General features: G+C 46.7%; 2 protein-coding genes across 5 annotated transcripts in view; one reads left to right on the plus strand and one right to left on the minus strand.

The window, feature by feature from the left end:
- Positions 1-18,528, minus strand: part of RUNX2 (RUNX family transcription factor 2) — a 283,911-nt gene that overhangs the window by 106,073 nt on the left and 159,310 nt on the right. The gene's annotated exons all lie outside the window — the stretch shown is intronic.
- On the plus strand, positions 7,003-16,542 carry LOC138295201 (autotransporter adhesin BpaC-like). Its single transcript, XM_069233386.1, has 3 exons — positions 7,003-7,083; positions 13,930-13,984; positions 15,428-16,542. The coding sequence occupies exons 1-3, from the start codon at positions 7,003-7,005 to the stop codon at positions 16,540-16,542; spliced, it is 1,251 nt and encodes a 416-aa protein (XP_069089487.1).

Raw genomic sequence — 18,528 nt, forward strand, 5'->3', positions numbered from 1 at the left:
TACATTCATCCTTCCATTGACAAACACACAAAAGCTCTAGCGGCCAGGGTCTCCAACAAGTAGCTCGTGTGCTACTAGTAGCTCTCGAGCTACCCATGAGTAGCTCTCCTGGGTGTAGCCGATCCTACAAAAACTGAAAAGTTTGTATTTAAAACAAACATATTAACTTGTCTGATGTGGTCAGTATTAAAATTTAAATAATATTTGTAGCTCTGGATGATTTTCACCAACATAAGTAGCTTTTACTACAAAAAAGGTTGGAGACCCCTGGCTAGACAGAAAGCAAGTCACCTACAGTTCATCAAATGGTCATTGAATGTCAAAAAGGCCTCAGAATGAGCTTTTAATTTTCTATTTTCTAAGACCTGTGATTTTTGCCAGCTTAAAAAAAAGCCGGGGAAATACTGTTATTGTAGGTGGCAGCTTTATCCCGGGTTGGTTTTCGTGCCCGTTGGAGCCTGCTAATATTGTTAAAATTTAACATAAGATTTCATTGGCTTTAAAGGGGTATTGTATAGAGATATCGTACAGAGATTATATACATCTCTTCTCAAATGCAATGTACCCCCAGTCGTGAGAGTCACCCTGGTAAATTTATTTTCGTAAGTTGTTCGCCTGATGAGTAAGGTTTTGATGCAATAAACCAAGAAATAGACAAATGAAGTCTCAGAGGTCATGTGCAGGAATCTTTTCCTTATTTTTAAATCAAAGATGCTGCCCTGCACTGTTGCACATTACCAACCAAGAGACACCATTATTAAAACCAACCACTACTTTTAATTTTCAGGAATACATTCCTAATAAAGCAGCATTTGTTTTGTGCAGTACGTCACAGAGGAAAAACAGGCTTAACCCATGTAGATTCATGATCATCAATAAAGTTCTCACTTATCTCTCTACCTAGTACCCTACTAACGCGCTTTTTTACTGCCGGGTCGACGTCCTCCATGTACTAGTTATCGGATTCCCTTGACAAAACGGTCTCTGGGCTGGATGACAGTTAAGCTGCGGAGAGCCCCAACGGCTCTAAAGACAATACTTTATACTTTGCATAAGGTAGCGATTAGGGTATGCTGATTCACTGAGATCATTGTTACATCACTGACTTGTAAAAGTATTATCTTTAGACAGGCACTGAGGTATTTTTAATTATCTTCCATAACCCTAGTTCTCACTGACCAGAACAAGACTTATTCTGATACCCCTGTCCCAATAGGAGCAGGCTCTCCTGTCCTGAGGGGCTATGGTTGATTTTCCATCCAACTGGGCACCCATGGTCTTGCAGAACCAGACTAGGGGGGCTTAGAGGCTGCAGCTGCCGGGAGGTTGGTGGCGGACGACTTCAGGCTACCAGACCCAAAGGGTCTGAATGCCCCCCGTCCACATCCTCGCACAGCTTGGGGAGCTTGCGCAGGATGGTGGCTCGCATAGGGTTGGGGAGATGGCACGCCCCTTCCGTAGCCACGAAAGGGGTGAAAGACAGACTGGGGGCAAGGTGTCACCAAGAGGCCCAATGACTTGACCATAGCCCGTGAGTTCTTGAAGAGCTACAGCACCAAGTCTGCCTTCTCTCCGAAGAAACGGGTCCCATTATAGGGAATGTCCATGAGGTTGGCTTGGACATCCCCCAAAAAGCCAGACGTTCTCGGCAAGGCGTGGCACCTCAAGGCCACTGTTAACAAAACTGCTCTGCCCAGTGAGTCAGTTTTTTCCAAACCACACCTGATGGTGAACTTTGCTGCATCTCTCCTGTATTTTACAGCTTGGGAAAAGATGGCCCCAGCCTCCTCCGGGACCTGTGGCAGCACTTGTGCAACCGCACCCCACGAGGTAGGGGAATGACGGCCCAACAGACTTACAGTGTTCACCAACTGCAATGCTAGGCTTGTGGAAGAAAACATTTTCTTGCCTAAGCTATCTAGCCTCTTGGATTTCCTGTCTAGGGAAGCAGCAGGGAACGTGCCATGGGAAGTTGAGGCTTGGACTACCAAGCTCTCTAGGGTGGGGTGTTGGGTGAGGAAACTAGGATCACCCAGGCAGGGCGATGGTGATGACCAATTGTCCTGTTCACAGGAGCCCCTTTACTGGGCTTGCACCAGGTTACCAGCAGGACACCAGTCAGTGGTTCATTACAGGGCAACAGGGGTTCAGATGAGGAGGCCCCAGGCTGAAGCACGTCCTTTTGAGACCAAGGATCTCCGCTGCTCTCTTCACCACCATTCATAAGATGCTCCCTCTTCCATAGCCACTATAGGGGATGAGAGCAAGCCAGTATCTGGCATCTCCTAGTTCCTCATACCAGTCCAATGTAGTTGGGGTCTCTAACTGTTTTTCTAAAGGGTCCAATGACCCCTCCCACTCTTTCCCCATGTCTGGCTGCTCCAAAAACGCTCAGGCAACGACCTAGGACCAATGGGCCCTACCGGGGCCGGAATCAGTGTTGGGAATGAGAATGGTGCTGGTGCCCTCGGTGTACGCCGGCACTGTCGGGAGCATCACGTTGGGATCAGTGCCGGAGAAGGTCATGTTGGCACGACAGGCACAGATCTGGATCCATGAGACCCGATAAGAGGCAAGGCCTGAGCTGTTGCTGTGGAACCTGATGGGTTCCTCCAACCCGCAGGGTCCGAAGGTGCTCCAGAGGGGTCAGCCTGCTCAAACATGAGGCGCATGGCCTTGTAGAAGTCTTTTAACTGAGCAGTAGTCGCTCCGTCTCCCAAAAATGGGGCGAGGCACGATGTGGGACCTGACAACGACTCCACAGAACCATGCCTGGAACGCCGATGTTCCTCACTCATCGACCGATAGACAAGGCGAAGTCGAAGTTTTGTGCCTCTTTCCCGAGTGTCCTGAGGACCTCCAGTGTGATGAAGAGGACTTCGGGCTCCTGGAGCAGTCCCGCAACCTTCTCCTCAATCGGGACCGAGATCTCCAAGGAGTCGTGCTTGCTGGTGTTGACTGCCAGGCCACAAGCAGCTTTAGGGACCACTACCTCAAAGTTTTCTTGGGCCATGGCCTGGCAGTCCAAGCATGTCTTTGAGTCGTGGTCGCGCTCAAGACACCATAAACAGACCAGATGGGGATCTGTAACCGACATGATACAGTGACATGCTCCACGCGGCTTGAAACTTGCCTTTCTAGAAGACATTTCTTCAACACACTCCAAAAATAGTAGACAATTTTTTTTTTTTTAACTCTCAAAAAGAGACAGAGGGGAACTGACACCCGCACGCTTGTGTACTGGAACCAAACTAAGCCACACGACAGCATGCAGGGGTACTGCTCACACAAAAGTTTCTGCATCCAGTCTGATGCCAAGGAAATTCAAAGGCAAGGAATCTGCAGCTAGAAGTCTCTATCAGATGGATCTTTTTGGAGCAGAAAACAAGTATGATGGGCAAGAGGCATTGTCGAAGTCGGGGGACAAGCATAGGTTGTGGTGGGTTTTTGAGTGTCAGTGAGGACAGTTCTGGGAAAGTGTGCATTCTCTCACTCTTGTAGCATTCTCAGGCAACAGAGGAAAGGAATAGGTGCTGGGCCACTGGGTGGGGGATAGGGCCCGATGTCTCAAGTTGTCAATGGTGGTCTTCAGTGCTGTTGAAAATTGTGTGCGTCAGTAAGAAGACAATATTCGAGCCCGGTGGAACCCAGTTTAGTGGAATGGAAGAGTAACCAAACAAGCCACGTGGAAAACATGCTAGGGATAGGATGACCTTAGAGCCTACTCAGAGAATCTCTGATCTTAATGCCAGAAAAAAAACAATCTAAGATGGAGTCAGTGCCATGAGCAACATACTCCAAGAGAAGTCACACCCCATCTTGACTTGAGAGACTTCCACAAAGAAAAACTACTTGCAAACATCTGAGCCCAACACTAGTTGGCAGGTGTATGCTAAGCAGGTGTATCTGCAGCCACTCATGTCATGTTACCTCATCTGATATTGAAATTGGATAACAATTGCAGATAAGTTAGATGTTTGTTTTTTAAATGCTTAATGAGTTGCCTTCTCTACTTCAAGTTTTTGTTCAACGTGCAATAGCAAATGGGGAGCCACATTCACTTTTAATGATAGGGTCCTTTGTGGCTCCACCTATGAAATCCATGAGTCAAGACAGTTTCCTTTGTGCAACAGCTAGTTATTCAGAAGCCAAGCTCCTAAGCTCATGGATTGTGGGGAAGTATTCAGGATTCTAACCTCTGTATAAAGCTTTTAAGCTCAGGAGTTCTGAGAAAGGACTGAAGATTCTAACCCCTGTATGAATCTTTCAAGCTCAGGAGATGTGAAGAGGGATTGGAAATTCTAACTAACCTCTGCACGAAGCTTTCAAGCTCAGGAGTTGTGAGGAGGGATTGAAGATACTAACATCTGCATGGAGCTCTCAAGCTCCAGAGTTGTGAGGAGAGATTTAAGATCCTAACTTCTGTATGAAGCTCTCAAGCTCAGGAGTTGTTAGGAGTGATTGAAGATCCGAACATCTGCATGGAGCTCTCAAGCTCCAGAGTTGTGGGGAGGGATTTAAGATCCTAACCTCTGTATGAAGCTTTCAAGTTCAGGGATTGTGAGGAGTGATTGCAGATCCTAACCTTTCTAAGTAGTAAAATGGCTTCAAAGTATCAGAAGGTAGGTCTGGTTGCAAAAAGAAAAAGACTGACGAAGGCAAAAAGGCAAGAATAGGTGGATGGTTGAGTTTCTACTTATATGAAGCACGGTGATGTCTGATCAGTTTGTCCACATTCTTTACTCCCCAGTTGTGGCTATCGACTGGGGAACTCGGTCAAATTTTATGTTTAAACAAGTAGGTTCACACACTAAATAACATCTTTAATTAGAACTCACCATAAGTAAACACACACACATAAACACGCACTCAATAAACTGACTATATTCCCTATACAAATGCCCCATTGCTTTCTTTGCTCCTTGAGGTGGCCTTCTAGTGTGGGAAAAGCTGTTCTCTTTACCCAGTCCTGAATCTTCAACAATTACCAACAAGAGACATTTGAGAACGTTGCTTTGTTTGGTGAATTGTGCTTGGCTTTTGAAATGCATTGCGACATCTTTTACCGGATGGCTACTTCAACTTCCAGAACAGTACTGCAAGTGTCGATGACAAGAAAGGCTGGAAATGCTGCGCCTGATGTAAACGTTGCCCTCTTCGGCAGTGGCGATGCTGGTAAGGCAACGCATCAGACAATTTCCATCAGTTGATCGTAAAAATTAGTAAATATCTAGGATAATTCAGAATGTTGCAGGCTACACTTCCATTCACATCCAGAGTTCTGCACCAAGGCAGGTTCTCCACCTAAACAGCTGTTCCCTCTGTGGGAGGAGAAAATAGAAGCGCTCCTCTGGCGCAAATGCTAACAATGCTGTGTCAGGGGGTGACATTTATGCCAAGTAGTGTGAACACTGGAAATATAAGCCAACAGTGGGTGTACGTTTTCAGTGCTCACATATTTGGGCCCCTGCCATGCTGTGTCCTCCACATGTTCCACGTGTCCCTCTCTCCGAGCATCAGGGATTGAGTCAGACAGAGGGTTGTGAGGGCCACAGGCATGAGGCTCTGTTACCGACAAGGCAGACGTGTTCTTTGCTGATGTGTAAACTGGTAACACTCATACAACTCTGCCAATAATGCATTAAGTGGCAGACATTTTGAAAAGTCCAGAAGCTCCTCCCTGGGTGTGTATTCAAGGAATATAGGAACCAAAGCCATGCACAGGGATTAAATTGTCTTATGGTGTCCCAGACCACATTTACAAAAGATAAGCCCAACATTAGTCAGCATAGAAGGGCATGACGATTTAGGACCTGCATAGGTGTCCTCACTCAGTTATTAATATTCAAGAGTAAGGTAGAATGCGTAACACGTGAAAACGTATTAACAAGTTAATGTTCTCTTCTGACCACAGGGTGAGAATCCCTGCAAAGGGATCTTTGCCAGATTCAGAGGTCTGAGAGGTTGCGCACTCGAAGAGCGACCTGTGGCTCTGGGGACTAGACGCACTCCAAAGGAAGCTGTATCTGTATCCCCCTCGTGTTCAAGGGACTCGAATACAATAGAGATGCAGAGCGCCATTAAAGCACCATCATGAAGTTGTAGCTCTAATTTGAAACCACATGCATGAGTGCAGACCATGGTTACTCAGGTGCTATGATGATGTCACTAGGGTTAGGGGTTCTTGCTTTTTGGAGGCTTTGGATAGAGTTGAAGATGATCTTAATAGTCGTTGATGCTGAATTTGTTTTCTGCAGACATCAAGGCAATGCAATTTCAGGGACGCCAAGACTCTTCCACTGAGAATCCCACCAGGAGGGAGAGAAGGGGGGGTCTCCTTGTTTTGTCCTCTGGGTCTGGACTTCTTTTATGCTGGAATGTGAATTGTATACGGAAGCGAGCACTTCTTGATAATAGAACCAGGTGGTGAACTTTCAATAAACCGTTGGCAGCTTGGATTGACGTATCCTTGTATGTGGCAAGGAAAAAAGAAATGTCTCATTTTAAGTGGTCCGAGATCTTCCATCTGATAGTTGGGCAGTTTGGAAAAGCTGTAGGGCCCACGATGGATCTCTAGTGTTTGGATTTCTTCTCACTGAGTGCCAGGCTTCCCTTCATTCTCTCCACACTGACACTGGCACCAAAGCATTCACTGCTCACTCATGATGCCCAACATAAGCCATGACTGGTGCAGGCTGCTGGACTGCAGAAATAACCATTCTGCTGGGGACTGTGTGATGGCCGCACCTTCTTTGTATTGTTTTCCTTTTGAGCAAATTCTCTAAGCAGGATTTATTTTAAAATATGTACATATATTTATTTCGGTGTAACGCTAGCTTCTGGTTTATTTGTGGTATCCCTTGTCAATAACCACATCAACCGAGAAAATGAACTTAAAGAATAAATTAGTTGACATAATGAAGTTCACTTTTGCTCAAGAAACATGTCTATGTCCTCTCTCTCTCTTCTGCAGTTGCTTGATCCTGTAATGCCATGTCACCCATGGACTGCGTTGGGTTCATCCTACTTAACACTGTCCTTGGAATAAGAGCCTCCTTTACACGAGAGGCCCTACTATCATCAGTGCAGAAACAACGGCACTGTCTAGAATCCAGGATGTCCTAATACTAAGTGCTAGAATTCAGTGTTTGGAGGAGGCTCACTAATCACAGTTCAACGTGAAGGGGCACTGAGACTGTCGCGGTGCACAGTAAGGATTATGCGATAGAATCCCTCTCTGACAAGGCGCGCGCAGAAAAGGGCTGAGCAGCCCATTGGAGTGATGCCTCTGGCTTCTGGCCACATCGCAAGGCAGCATCTCGGTGGTCCCATCAATTCTTAGGCGCTCCCACCGGCAAGCAGTCCTTGAGGAGAGACCAGCCGAAGGGTGGTCCACCACTGGCCATGGGTCCACCAGCACTTTACGCCGGTGACCAGAGGAGCTGAGCCACACTGGGGTACCCCCATGCTAAGCTCTTCCTCCCTCCCGCCTGCCAGTGCTGATTGACACTCACGATGAGAATTTCCCAGGGTCATCTGTCCGTCACTGCCAGCTCGTATGCAAGGGACGGTCCCTACCACCTGCACTGCTCATTTCTTTCTACGGAAAAGAGAGCTCCAAGCCCACTGCAGGGTCCTAGCAGGGAATGTTTAACCGTGTATTGCTTCCAGGGGCGGTGCGCTACTTGGACCATGTTTTAGCAGATATCAAATTAAGCTGCTATGTTCTTCAAGTCTCTCAACCTCTCCCATGACCTGGAGCACACAAACGTGATAGCACGAGGGCAGACCCTTGTTTAGTATGGGGCGCACCTCTGCAATTCTCAAGGGCTGTGCTCATCTGTATGAAACAGAGACATGTAAAGAAAGACCTCCAGTGCACAGTACCTTCAAAGTACATGAAGCGCACAAGCTGCCAGTTTCAGTACCAGGGGAAAGCACTTTGTAGACCACACACAATGTAGTGGCCTCTGCAGTTTCTTGGGGTTCGTATGGGCCCTTTCAAAAGAGCAATGCAAAACCGTGCTCTTAAGAAAGGGGTGCAAGCGTTAGTACGGAGTGGGAAAGAGTATGTTGCCTAGTTACGCACGCTCGGCCCAATCCGTTGCTGTAAACCATGTTGCGTATCAGGTGACGTCACCTGCAGTGCCAAGATGGCAATTCAATTCCTTGCCATTCCATCTTTATTAATAGCTCGACAACAACAGGTGGAGGGCGTTCCTCTGTCTGAGCAATCTAGTGCACATCTTCAGTCTGTCTCCTAGCGCCGTGAAGCCTGGCCACGCACTCTACTATTAGGACCCGGAGGCCTCCATGTGACCCCCACTCCTCCCCAGAAATATACAATGCGACAACTATTAAACGTTGGAAGAGTTTTATTCAAACATCAAGCATCTCATAACTTTTCAAGCATATCAATTTTTCACATCTTCATCTATACGTCGTGAGCATCTTTGTGACCATAAATCAAATTCTGACAGGATCCCTTCCTGTCCTGAACCACCATTGGACCACACAGGTGACCCATCTATCACCTGTATCCCTAGGATGGGCGGTTACCCTGCCTACAACACTGTACCTTGTCCTCATGCTTCGGGTTCCGCCCCCTCCTCCAAACACCAATCAGACTCGGGGTGTAATGGGGCGGCCAAGGGCTGGAGCCCCATGTTCCCCCCAGCGATCTGAGCTCCCTTACCCCTTGATCTGGTGTGTACATCCGTTGGTTGGCTCAGAACTTCAGGATCCTATCCCAGGTGTCCTCCCGGGGGCCCCACCTTGGGGACCCCCCCTGTTGCTTCTAGTCACATCTCAATTTCCGCATGCCTACTGCCTAACAACAAGGAGAGGGTGGGTGGGTCAATCGCGGGACCCCGCTCCCGTCCGGCCGCCGCGAAATCAAGAAGAAGGACTTGCCTTCTTGGGGGGGGCTGTTAAAAAGCCCTCCCACCAGTTCGCGGCGGCCAGAACCGGTCGGAGCCCAACGTGGACCCAACGTTCCTTCCTGGGGGAAGACTTCCGCCCCCGGGCCTCGCGATCCGCGCACCCTAGGTGCGCACCAGAGGGGAGTGCAGGGGCCACGTAGCTCCCAGCTCCTAACGGGCCGCGCCCCCCCACTTTGGCGGGGGCGCTTTACCCTAGTGAATGTGTGCATCTAGTACTTGGATTACCTTAACCGCAGAAGGGGGAGATGGACATTTGCTGTTATCTGGGTTTCAATCAGAGAGTTTCCAAAACCCCTCCACCTCGGCTGCATTACCTCTATTGTAATAATTCCCTCAAGCCCTGCCTATCATCTGAAAATGTCCCCTCATTAGTACTGTCAGGCAGAGCTCAGGGTCCCCTCAGGGGAAGCTGTGAAGAACCACGACTCTGAAAGCCAGTTACAAACCAGAACATCTACCCCTCTTTCAGCAGTCTACTCTGTACTGCTGTCTAGCCAGCAGACTACACATTCCGTACAGTGCAGCAAATGTATCCCTCTCTCAGCAGACTAGAGTGCTGTCTGGCCATATTACACATTCCATATGGTGCAGCAAATGTATCCCTCTTCCAGCAGTCTACTCTGTACTGCTGTCTAGCCAGCAGACTACACGTTCTGTACCGTGTAGCATATGTATCCCTCTCTCAGCAGTCTGTAGTGTTGTCTGTTCAGCCTACACACTCAGTGCAGTGAATGTATCTCTCTTTCAGCACTCTGTGGTGCTCCCTGGCCTGTCACACATTGCAACATTGCCAGCAGTCTAGACTCATGATTGGCATGCATAAACATTTCATACCCTCCAGTGAAGGTATCCTTCTTTCAGCAGTTTGTATCAGCAGTTTATACTGCTGCTGCCTGGCCACCCTGCACGTTTTATGCACTGCAGTCTATAATGCAGCCTGGCCGATCTACACATTCTGTACAGTGCAGAAAATGTATCCCTCTTTCAGCAGTCTACACGCTGTCTGGCCTTTCTATACATTCGATACACTGGAGCATATGTATTCCTCTTCCAACAGTCTATACTGCTGCGTGGCCTCCCTACAGAGTCCATGGACTGCAGCAAACAGTCCCTCTCAGCAGAATAAAGTGCTGCCTGGCCTGCTTATACATTCCATGCACTGCAGCAAACACATCCCTCTCTCAGCAGAATAAATGGCTGCCTGGCCTCCCTCCAGAGACCATGCACTGCAGCAAACATTCCCTCTCTCAACAGAATAAAGGGCTGCCTGGCCTCCCTAAACATTCCATGCACTGCAGAAAACATTCCCTCCCTCAGCACAATAAAGGACTGCCTGGCCTGCTTACACATCCCATGCACTGCAGCAAAGGAAGCTCTCTCTCAGCAGAATAAAGTGCTGCCTGGCCTGCTTTCACACTCCATGCACAGCAGCAAACGCATCCCTCTTTCAGCAGAATAAAGTGCTGCCTGGCCTGCTTACACATTCCATGCACTGCAGCAAACGCATCCCTTTTTTCAGCAGTCTTAGAGGTGTGCGAGCCGCTCGAGCCAAAGCAGAGGCATGGCCCTGACTCAAGAGCCTCTTGGACATACGAGCCCAAAAAACGTCATTCTTTAATGTGGCTTCTGCTTGCCACCATCATGCACTAACAGTTAAAAACAAAAGAAAAACTTTTGGTGTTAAAAGGGAAAGGAGGTGGCAGCCATCGAATGAGTGAATAGCATAATGTGAAACCAGAAAACCAAGGACCAATCCTTGCTTCCCTGTTTAACCAAATTGTGTGATCCTGTGCAAATATTTCATTTACATGGCCTCCGTTTTCTTTGTCATCACATAAGAGAGCATTTTCCAATACGTGAGCTCAAGGTGTGCGCTCATGAAATATAGTAAAACGCTTCTGCATGTTAAAGAAATTTTAAAGCGACTATTATGTTGTCACATGATTTTTGATGAATGATTTAAAAGCCAATTATTTTCGGGGCTCGGCTCGTACACTGGCTCTGAGAGCCCGGACAGACCTTAGGCTTGGCTCTCCCTCTTAATTTGTTGGCTCACCCTCCTCTAAGAAGCCTACACTGCTTCCTGGCCTCCCTACACATTCCGGGACATACACACAGCGCATCAGTCTCGCCTGCTGCCTGGCCTGTCTACACACCCCATGGAGTGCAGCGAACATATCAAACTTCAGCACTCTATCCTACGGGCTGGCCTACCTATACATTCCATACGGTGCAGCAAACGTACCCCTCTTTCAGCAGTCTGTAGTGCCACCTGGCCAGCCTATACACTCCAAGCACTGCAGCAAACGTACCTCTCTTTCAGCAGTCTGTAGTGCCGCCTGGCCAGCCTATACACTCCAAGCACTGCGCGCACGTACCCCTCTTTCAGCAGTCAGTCTGTTTACTGATTCCACGCACGGCAGCAAAACTGTCTCTCTTTTAGCAGGCGGCACTCCAGCAATCATATCACTCTCTCAGCAGCCGACATGTTTACAGATTCCATGCACTGTGGTGAAAGTGTTCCTCTTTCAGCAGTGGGTACTGTTGTTGGCAGGCCTACACATTCCATACACTGCATCAAACGTTCCCCTCTTTCAGCAGTCTCTAGCAGCAGCCTTTCCTGCCGCCTAGCGTGCCTACACATTCCATACACTGCATCAAACGTTCCCCTCTTTCAGCAGTCTCTAGCAGCAGCCTTTCCTGCCGCCTAGCGTGCCTACACATTCCATACACTGTAGCTTACGTACCCCTCTTTGAGCAGTCTCTATCAGCAGCCGACATGTTTACAGACTCCATGCGCTGTAGTGAAAGTGTCCTTCTCTCAGCAGTCGATGCTTCTGCTGGCAGGCCTACACATTCCATACAATGCAGTAAACGTATCCCTCTTTTAGCAGTCTCTGTCAGCAGTCGGCCTGCTTACAGATTCTATGCACTGAAGCAAGTGTATCCCTCTTTCAACTGTCTCTATCAGCAGTCTATCTTGGTTCCTTGCTGCCTACACATTCCATACATATCAACAAACATATACCTCGTTCAGCAGTGTAATCTGCTGCCTGGCCTATCAGCATATTTAGTAAAGTACAACGAACATTTCACTCTTTCAGCAGTCTCTATCAGCAGCCTTTCCTGCTGTCTGGCCTGCCTACACATGCCATACACTGCAGCATACGTACCCCTCTTCCAGTCTAACCTGCTGCCTGGCCTATCTATACATTTCGTAAAGTACAACAAACATATCCCTCTTTCACCAGTTTAAGTCAGCCATCTATACTGCTGCTTGGCCTGCCTACACATTCCATACACTGCCCCAAACGTTCCCCTCTTTCAGCAGTCTCTATCAGCAGCCTTTCCTGGAGCCTAGCCTGCCTACACATTCCATACACTGAAGCTTACGTACCCCTTTCAGCAGTCTATATCAGCAGCCTATGCTGCTTGCTGGCCTCCTGGGCAGATTTGATACACTGTAGCAAACATAGCCCTCTTTCAGCAGCCCCTTTAAGCAGTATAACCTGCTGCCTGGCCTATCTATACCAGGGGTTCCCTACCTGTGGTCTGGGGACCACTGGGAGTCCGTGAAGCCTCCTCAGGGGGTCTGCAACTTCTTTGAAAGTTAAATAATTAACAGATTAATAAAGTGAATATAAAGAAGTGACTAAATGTACAACTGAAATTTTTAAAACATACTGTATGTCAAGGTAATTGAAATTGGAGCCTAAACATAAAATTAGTATCCTCAGATTTATTTGTGGGAGCAGGGCAGGTGCATCAAACAAAATATAGTATGGTCGATGTGTGGCTTCAATTGAATTCAGAAAAGCTCCAACATTCCTATTAAAATTAAACTTTGTATTTTTTTTATTTATATTTGCAAATTAAATAAAATGTATTATCATTTATGTATGTGTTTGATGTATTTTTTGTGTATTGTTTTGCAGTTCAAATTATCAACAATGTTTAGGACGGGGTCCCCGGCTTCCAGTAATGACTCTGTAGGGGGTTCCTGGATTACAATAATGATTCAGTGGGGGTCCCGGATTCCAGTAATGATAAAGTGGAGGTCCACAGAAGTCAAAAGTTTAAGAACCACTGATCTATACATTTCATACAGTACCACAAACATATCCCTCTTTCAGTGGCCTCTATCAGTAGTCTATCATGCGGCCTGGTATGCCTACACATTCCATACAGAGTAGTGCATGTATATCTTTTTCAGCAGTCTCTATCAGCAGTCTGTCCTGCTGCCTTGAATGTCTACACATTCCATACACTTGAGGGTACGTACCCTCTTTCAGCAGTCTCTCTGAGCAGTCTATCCTGCTGCATGTCCTGCTATACATTCCATACAGTGTAGCGCATGTAACCTCTTTCAGCAGTCTATCCTGCTGCCTGCCTATACATTCCATACATGGTAGTGAATGTATCCCTCTTTCAGCAGTCTCTATGAGCAGTCTACGCTATTATCTTGCCTGCCTACACATTCCATACAGTGTAGCAAACATACCACTCTTTCAGCAGTCTCTGTCAGCAGTCCAACCTACTGCCTGGCCTATCTATACATTTCATACAGTACAACATATCCCGCTATCAGCAGTCTATCCTGCTGCCAGGCCTGCCTACACATTCAATATGCTGTAGCAAACATACCTTCTTTCAGCAGCCTACCTGGCCTGCCTACACATTCCATACAGTGTAGCGTATGTACCCTCTTTCAGCAGCCTCTTTCAGCAGCCTATGCTGCTGCTTGGCCTGCCTGCAAAAACCAGACACTGTTGCGAACCTACCCTCTTTCAGCAGCCTACCCTGCTGCTGTGCTGTAGAGGAAAACATCACCAGAGGATTGTAAAAATGAAAGTGTCGATTTCCTTTCGGGGACTAGTCCAGTCGTTCACTCCAGCTGCAGCCCCGCTGCCGAAAGGAAATCTGTTTACCCTTTTGCTCCACTTATAAAACCCCTCTGTGTTTTCTGTGAACTTATTTTAAATTGCAGGAAACTCTTAAAAGTGAAGAAGTAAAAAAAAGGTTTTTTTTTAGTAAAGGGGCTGGTAACTAAAACGTTGCTTCGAAATTAAGAAATGGGGCTAGAAGAGCCACCCAAACATCTTATTTTTCTTGAGGCCAGGAGAAATAAATGTGTATATGAGGTGCCTGCAGCTTACAAACGCGTGGCACGTGCCTGGACCAGTGTTACCAGTGCTTTGGGCCTCGTATACTTTACTGCAGAAGTCCTGCTTGCTGCACAAAAAATCCCACTGTGCATGAACTGTGAGAAGTTTTGGTTGAGCTAGGAAATATCCACTGCAATGGTTCTAAACCTTTTGACTTCTGTGGATCCCCACTTTATCATTACTAGAACCCAGGGTCCCCCACTCAATCATTATTGGAATCTGAGGACCCCCCACTGAGTCGTTACTCAGAGGGGACCCCGGCCTAAACATTGTCAATGATCTGAACTGCAAAATAATGCACAAAAAATACTGAAACAAGCATTCATCAAACACATACACAATAACAGATTTTATTTAATTTGCAAACAAATCTAAATTAAAAAAATAAGAACTTTAATCGGAAGGTTGGAGTTTTTCGAACTTCAATTGAAGCCACACATCATCCATACTATATTCTGTTTGATGCACCTGCACTGCTCCCATGAATCAATCTGCGGATACTTATTTAATTTGTAGCCTCCAATTTCGAATTCCTTGACATTTACAGTACGTTTCAAACTTTTCAATTGTACATTTAGCCACTTTATTTATACACACTTTATTAATCTGTTAATGTTATTTTATTTTCTAAGCAATCACGCGCCCACTGAGGAGGCTTTGCGGTCCCCCAGGGGTCCCCAGACCACAGGCTGGGAACCACTGATCTACTGCAAAAACAGTTAGCGCAGAAGCATTGACTCCAGATACAGGCTTCCCAAAATCTAGACATGTTATAATTATAAACCTCTCCTACAAAAGTGTTTTCCTGTGCTTAGTTCCAAAATACAGCCAGACTAGCTCCTCCCTTATTTTACGGCTGGGCTCATTTGCTTCAGTCCTGGCATATGGGGTGGCTCTTGCTGGGAAGTGGTTTCAGTTGCAGATAGAAGGTTTTATAGAGATATTTCTGTAAGGTTGGGATTTGATACTGCATGCTTTGGACTCAACCTTTAGGCATAAGATGAGCTTGCAGTGTATGTGTTCAAATACAACCCTACATTCCTAGTACAAAATCAAGATAGAACTGGACGATGAAGCAGCAGAATGATTCTGCCTAGCCTAAGGACATGAATAATTCAGTTTATAATGCACTAGACAGATCGAATGGTGCAAGTTGGTTTGTAAAAACTCCCACAATAACTTTCAGAAACATTGACCACACAATGGAAGCACCTCATAAAAGGTCAAATAACTTCACAAATATGACTTCCCGAGGCCTTCCTTCGTTTCTTCTACAAACCAGACGAGGGATGAGATGAAAGCCATGGGATGTCATTGTAGAGTGTGGCAGTACAGGAAGTGATAGCAGCAGTGCAGGAAGTGATAGCGGCAGTATAGGAAGTGATAGCAGCAGTGCAGGAAGTGATAGCGGCAGTGCAGGAAGTGATAGCGGCAGTACAGGAAGTGATAGCGGCAGTGCAGGATGTGATAGCGGCAGTACAGGAAGTGATAGCGGCAGTACAGGAAGTGATAGCAGCAGTGCAGGAAGTGATAGCAGCAGTGCAGGGTGTGATAGCAGCAGTGCAGGAAGTGATAGCGGCAGTATAGGAAGTGATAGCAGCAGTGCAGGAAGTGATAGCAGCAGTACAGGAAGTGATAGCAGCAGTGCAGGAAGTGATAGCGGCAGTACAGGAAGTGATAGCAGCAGTGCAGGATGTGATAGCGGCAGTACAGGAAGTGATAGCGGCAGTACAGGAAGTGATAGCAGCAGTGCAGGAAGTGATAGCAGCAGTGCAGGGTGTGATAGCAGCAGTGCAGGAAGTGATAGCGGCAGTATAGGAAGTGATAGCAGCAGTGCAGGAAGTGATAGCAGCAGTGCAGGAAGTGATAGCAGCAGTGCAGGAAGTGATAGCGGCAGTATAGGAAGTGATAGCAGCAGTGCAGGAAGTGATAGCGGCAGTACAGGAAGTGATAGCAGCAGTGCAGGAAGTGATAGCAGCAGTGCAGGAAGTGATAGCGGCAGTACAGGAAGTGATAGCAGCAGTGCAGGATGTGATAGCGGCAGTACAGGAAGTGATAGCGGCAGTACAGGAAGTGATAGCAGCAGTGCAGGATGTGATAGCAGCAGTACAGGAAGTGATAGCAGCAGTGCAGGAAGTGATAGCGGCAGTACAGGAAGTGATAGCAGCAGTGCAGGGTGTGATAGTGGCAGTACAGGAAGTGATACCAGCAGTGCAGGAAGTGATAGCGGCAGTACAGGAAGTGATAGCAGCAGTGCAGGGTGTGATAGTGGCAGTACAGGAAGTGATACTGGCAGTATAGGAAGTGATATTAGCAGTGCAGGAAGTGATAGCGGCAGTACAGGAAGTGATAGCAGCAGTGCAGGAAGTGATAGTGGCAGTACAGGAAGTGACAGCAGTAGTACAGGAAGTGATAGCGGTGAGCAAGTTGTATAAATGGGGGTAACCAACAAAAGAGGACCATGTCACTTTAGGCATATTAGCAAGAGAGTGTAAGTGAAAATAACACAATGAAAAAATAAATATGCAAAAATACCACAAGATACTAAGGTGCACCCCAAAAAAGAAACACAACAGGAGACACCCTTAAACCCAGTTGAGACCTGGGTATAATATGACAACACACAACAGGCATTAATTATGTACTTAGTATATAGTTAATAGGTGAATAAAGGGGAAACACCCAAAGACAAGGTTGTTACGATTATATTTCAGAAAAAGAAATCGCGAGAAATTAAAGGACAGCATCAACATTGCTGTATAAAATGTGCACTGTATAGTGAACACACCATGCGCGTGAAACAATGTGTGATACGGCGCAAGTGAAACAGGTGAAAACGTGAAAAGACAGCGAATGGGCGCTTATTTTGACCGATAAAAACAAATGAAATGACAATGAGCCAATTTTCATAAAATCATGATTTCAGTCAGAAGCTGTGAAGTTTGTTGTATATTGTCGACAGCGTTTCGACCTTTACAATGTTTAGGTCGTTATCAGGACAGAAATATAGGAATATAGGAATGATTGCAGTCTGGGAATGAGTCAAAGTTTTTAAGTACAAAATCAATGTCCCTAGATACAAAGGGAGACGTCTTCAAACTGGGGTGTGAGGCCCAGAACCTAATACACACTCCTTAAGGTACCAATGATAATCAATTGTACCAAAGGGTAACATGTTCACCTTGGACATCCAAGGTGCTTACTACTCGAAATACTTCTAAGTTCAGAGATGTGACATCAGTTGGCAAGGAAAACAAGACGCGATCGTGGATCCAACTTCAGCACTTTGGCACAAGGAGCCTGCATCAATAAAAGTAGCTACTTCCACTGCTGCGGGCTCCGGATGGTGGAAGCTTGGCTCCCTGTGCCAAAGTGCTTAAGTCAGTCAAGTTTTTTTAATGAAAAAAACAAGCACAGTAGGTCTTGTCTTATGACTTTGCCAATGCTTTTTGACATTGATGCTCAGCCTCGGCATAAAAAATAGTCATTGTTAATGATGTACTGCATCAGCAAAAAAACTGTGGTACGATTTATATACACACACATGTACAATCAAGCATGTGCACCAGTGCGTCATGGTACTGACGTGGCCACATTGTCATGAAGTATATCTATGCACACGTCATCACGCGTAAAGGTGCACAGCTCATGATGAAGTGGGCATCTTGTCTTCTTTTAAGTTTACCGTTACAGGGTGGCAGATGCCCATCTTGCAGCGATAAATTAACAAAAAAACAAAAGGTGCGTCCGAAAGAGCATTTACCATAAGGAGGGGCGCGGAAGCAAATTGCCCCTGCTAGCCGCCCCTGAAGAAATGTACAAATATAATTATAAAAAAGAGGATGTATGGGGGAGCAACAGAGAAGTAGTGGTGGGGGGGCAAGTAAAGTCTCTGACAAGCAACAGAGGTGAGCAGGGAGGGGCAGGGGGGGTCAAAGGAGGGCGCGGTTATAAAAAAAAGCAGGGCTGGAGTGGCGGGGGTGGAGGAAGCAGCTGGTGAACTGAGGGGAACACAGAGAGCGGAAGCCTGGGGGCCTGAAGGGACAAGCACCTCACGGAGGAGAAAGGGACTGGGAAATAAAACACTTGGACGCCAATAGGATGCTAAAAGGACAAGCGTTTGCAATGCAATGGGTCTCATGTTTGCTCGAGTTAGAGCTATTGGCATTGTAAATTCCTAACTGGACATTTCTTACCACATAAATTAAAAATGAAAAGTAAAGCAGTTGACATAAGCGTGACAATTCAAAGCGCCATGGCTGCCATGAGTGCGAAGAAGAGACACAAAAGGAAAAAGAAGTTCGTTCGCAGTCAAACTTATCGGTAAACGTGCAATTATCCATGTAACAGGGTCAGTGTCCGAGGAGGTAACAAAATCGCCCCAAGAAGGGACAATCATAAAGCATTTACGAATGATAACA

This window comes from Pleurodeles waltl, chromosome 5 (assembly GCF_031143425.1).
Source record: "Pleurodeles waltl isolate 20211129_DDA chromosome 5, aPleWal1.hap1.20221129, whole genome shotgun sequence".
NCBI classification, from domain to species: Eukaryota; Metazoa; Chordata; class Amphibia; order Caudata; family Salamandridae; genus Pleurodeles; species Pleurodeles waltl.

Bases quoted from the DNA above. Each gene is read 5' to 3' on its own strand.
- LOC138295201 (XM_069233386.1), top strand. From the start codon at position 7,003: ATGGACTGCGTTGGGTTCATCCTACTTAACACTGTCCTTGGAATAAGA. The intron at 7,084-13,929 runs GTGCAGAAACAA...TTTAAATTGCAG, and splicing joins GAGAGGCCCTACTATCATCA to GAAACTCTTAAAAGTGAAGA. The intron at 13,985-15,427 runs GTAACTAAAACG...ATGTCATTGTAG, and splicing joins TTTTTTTAGTAAAGGGGCTG to AGTGTGGCAGTACAGGAAGT.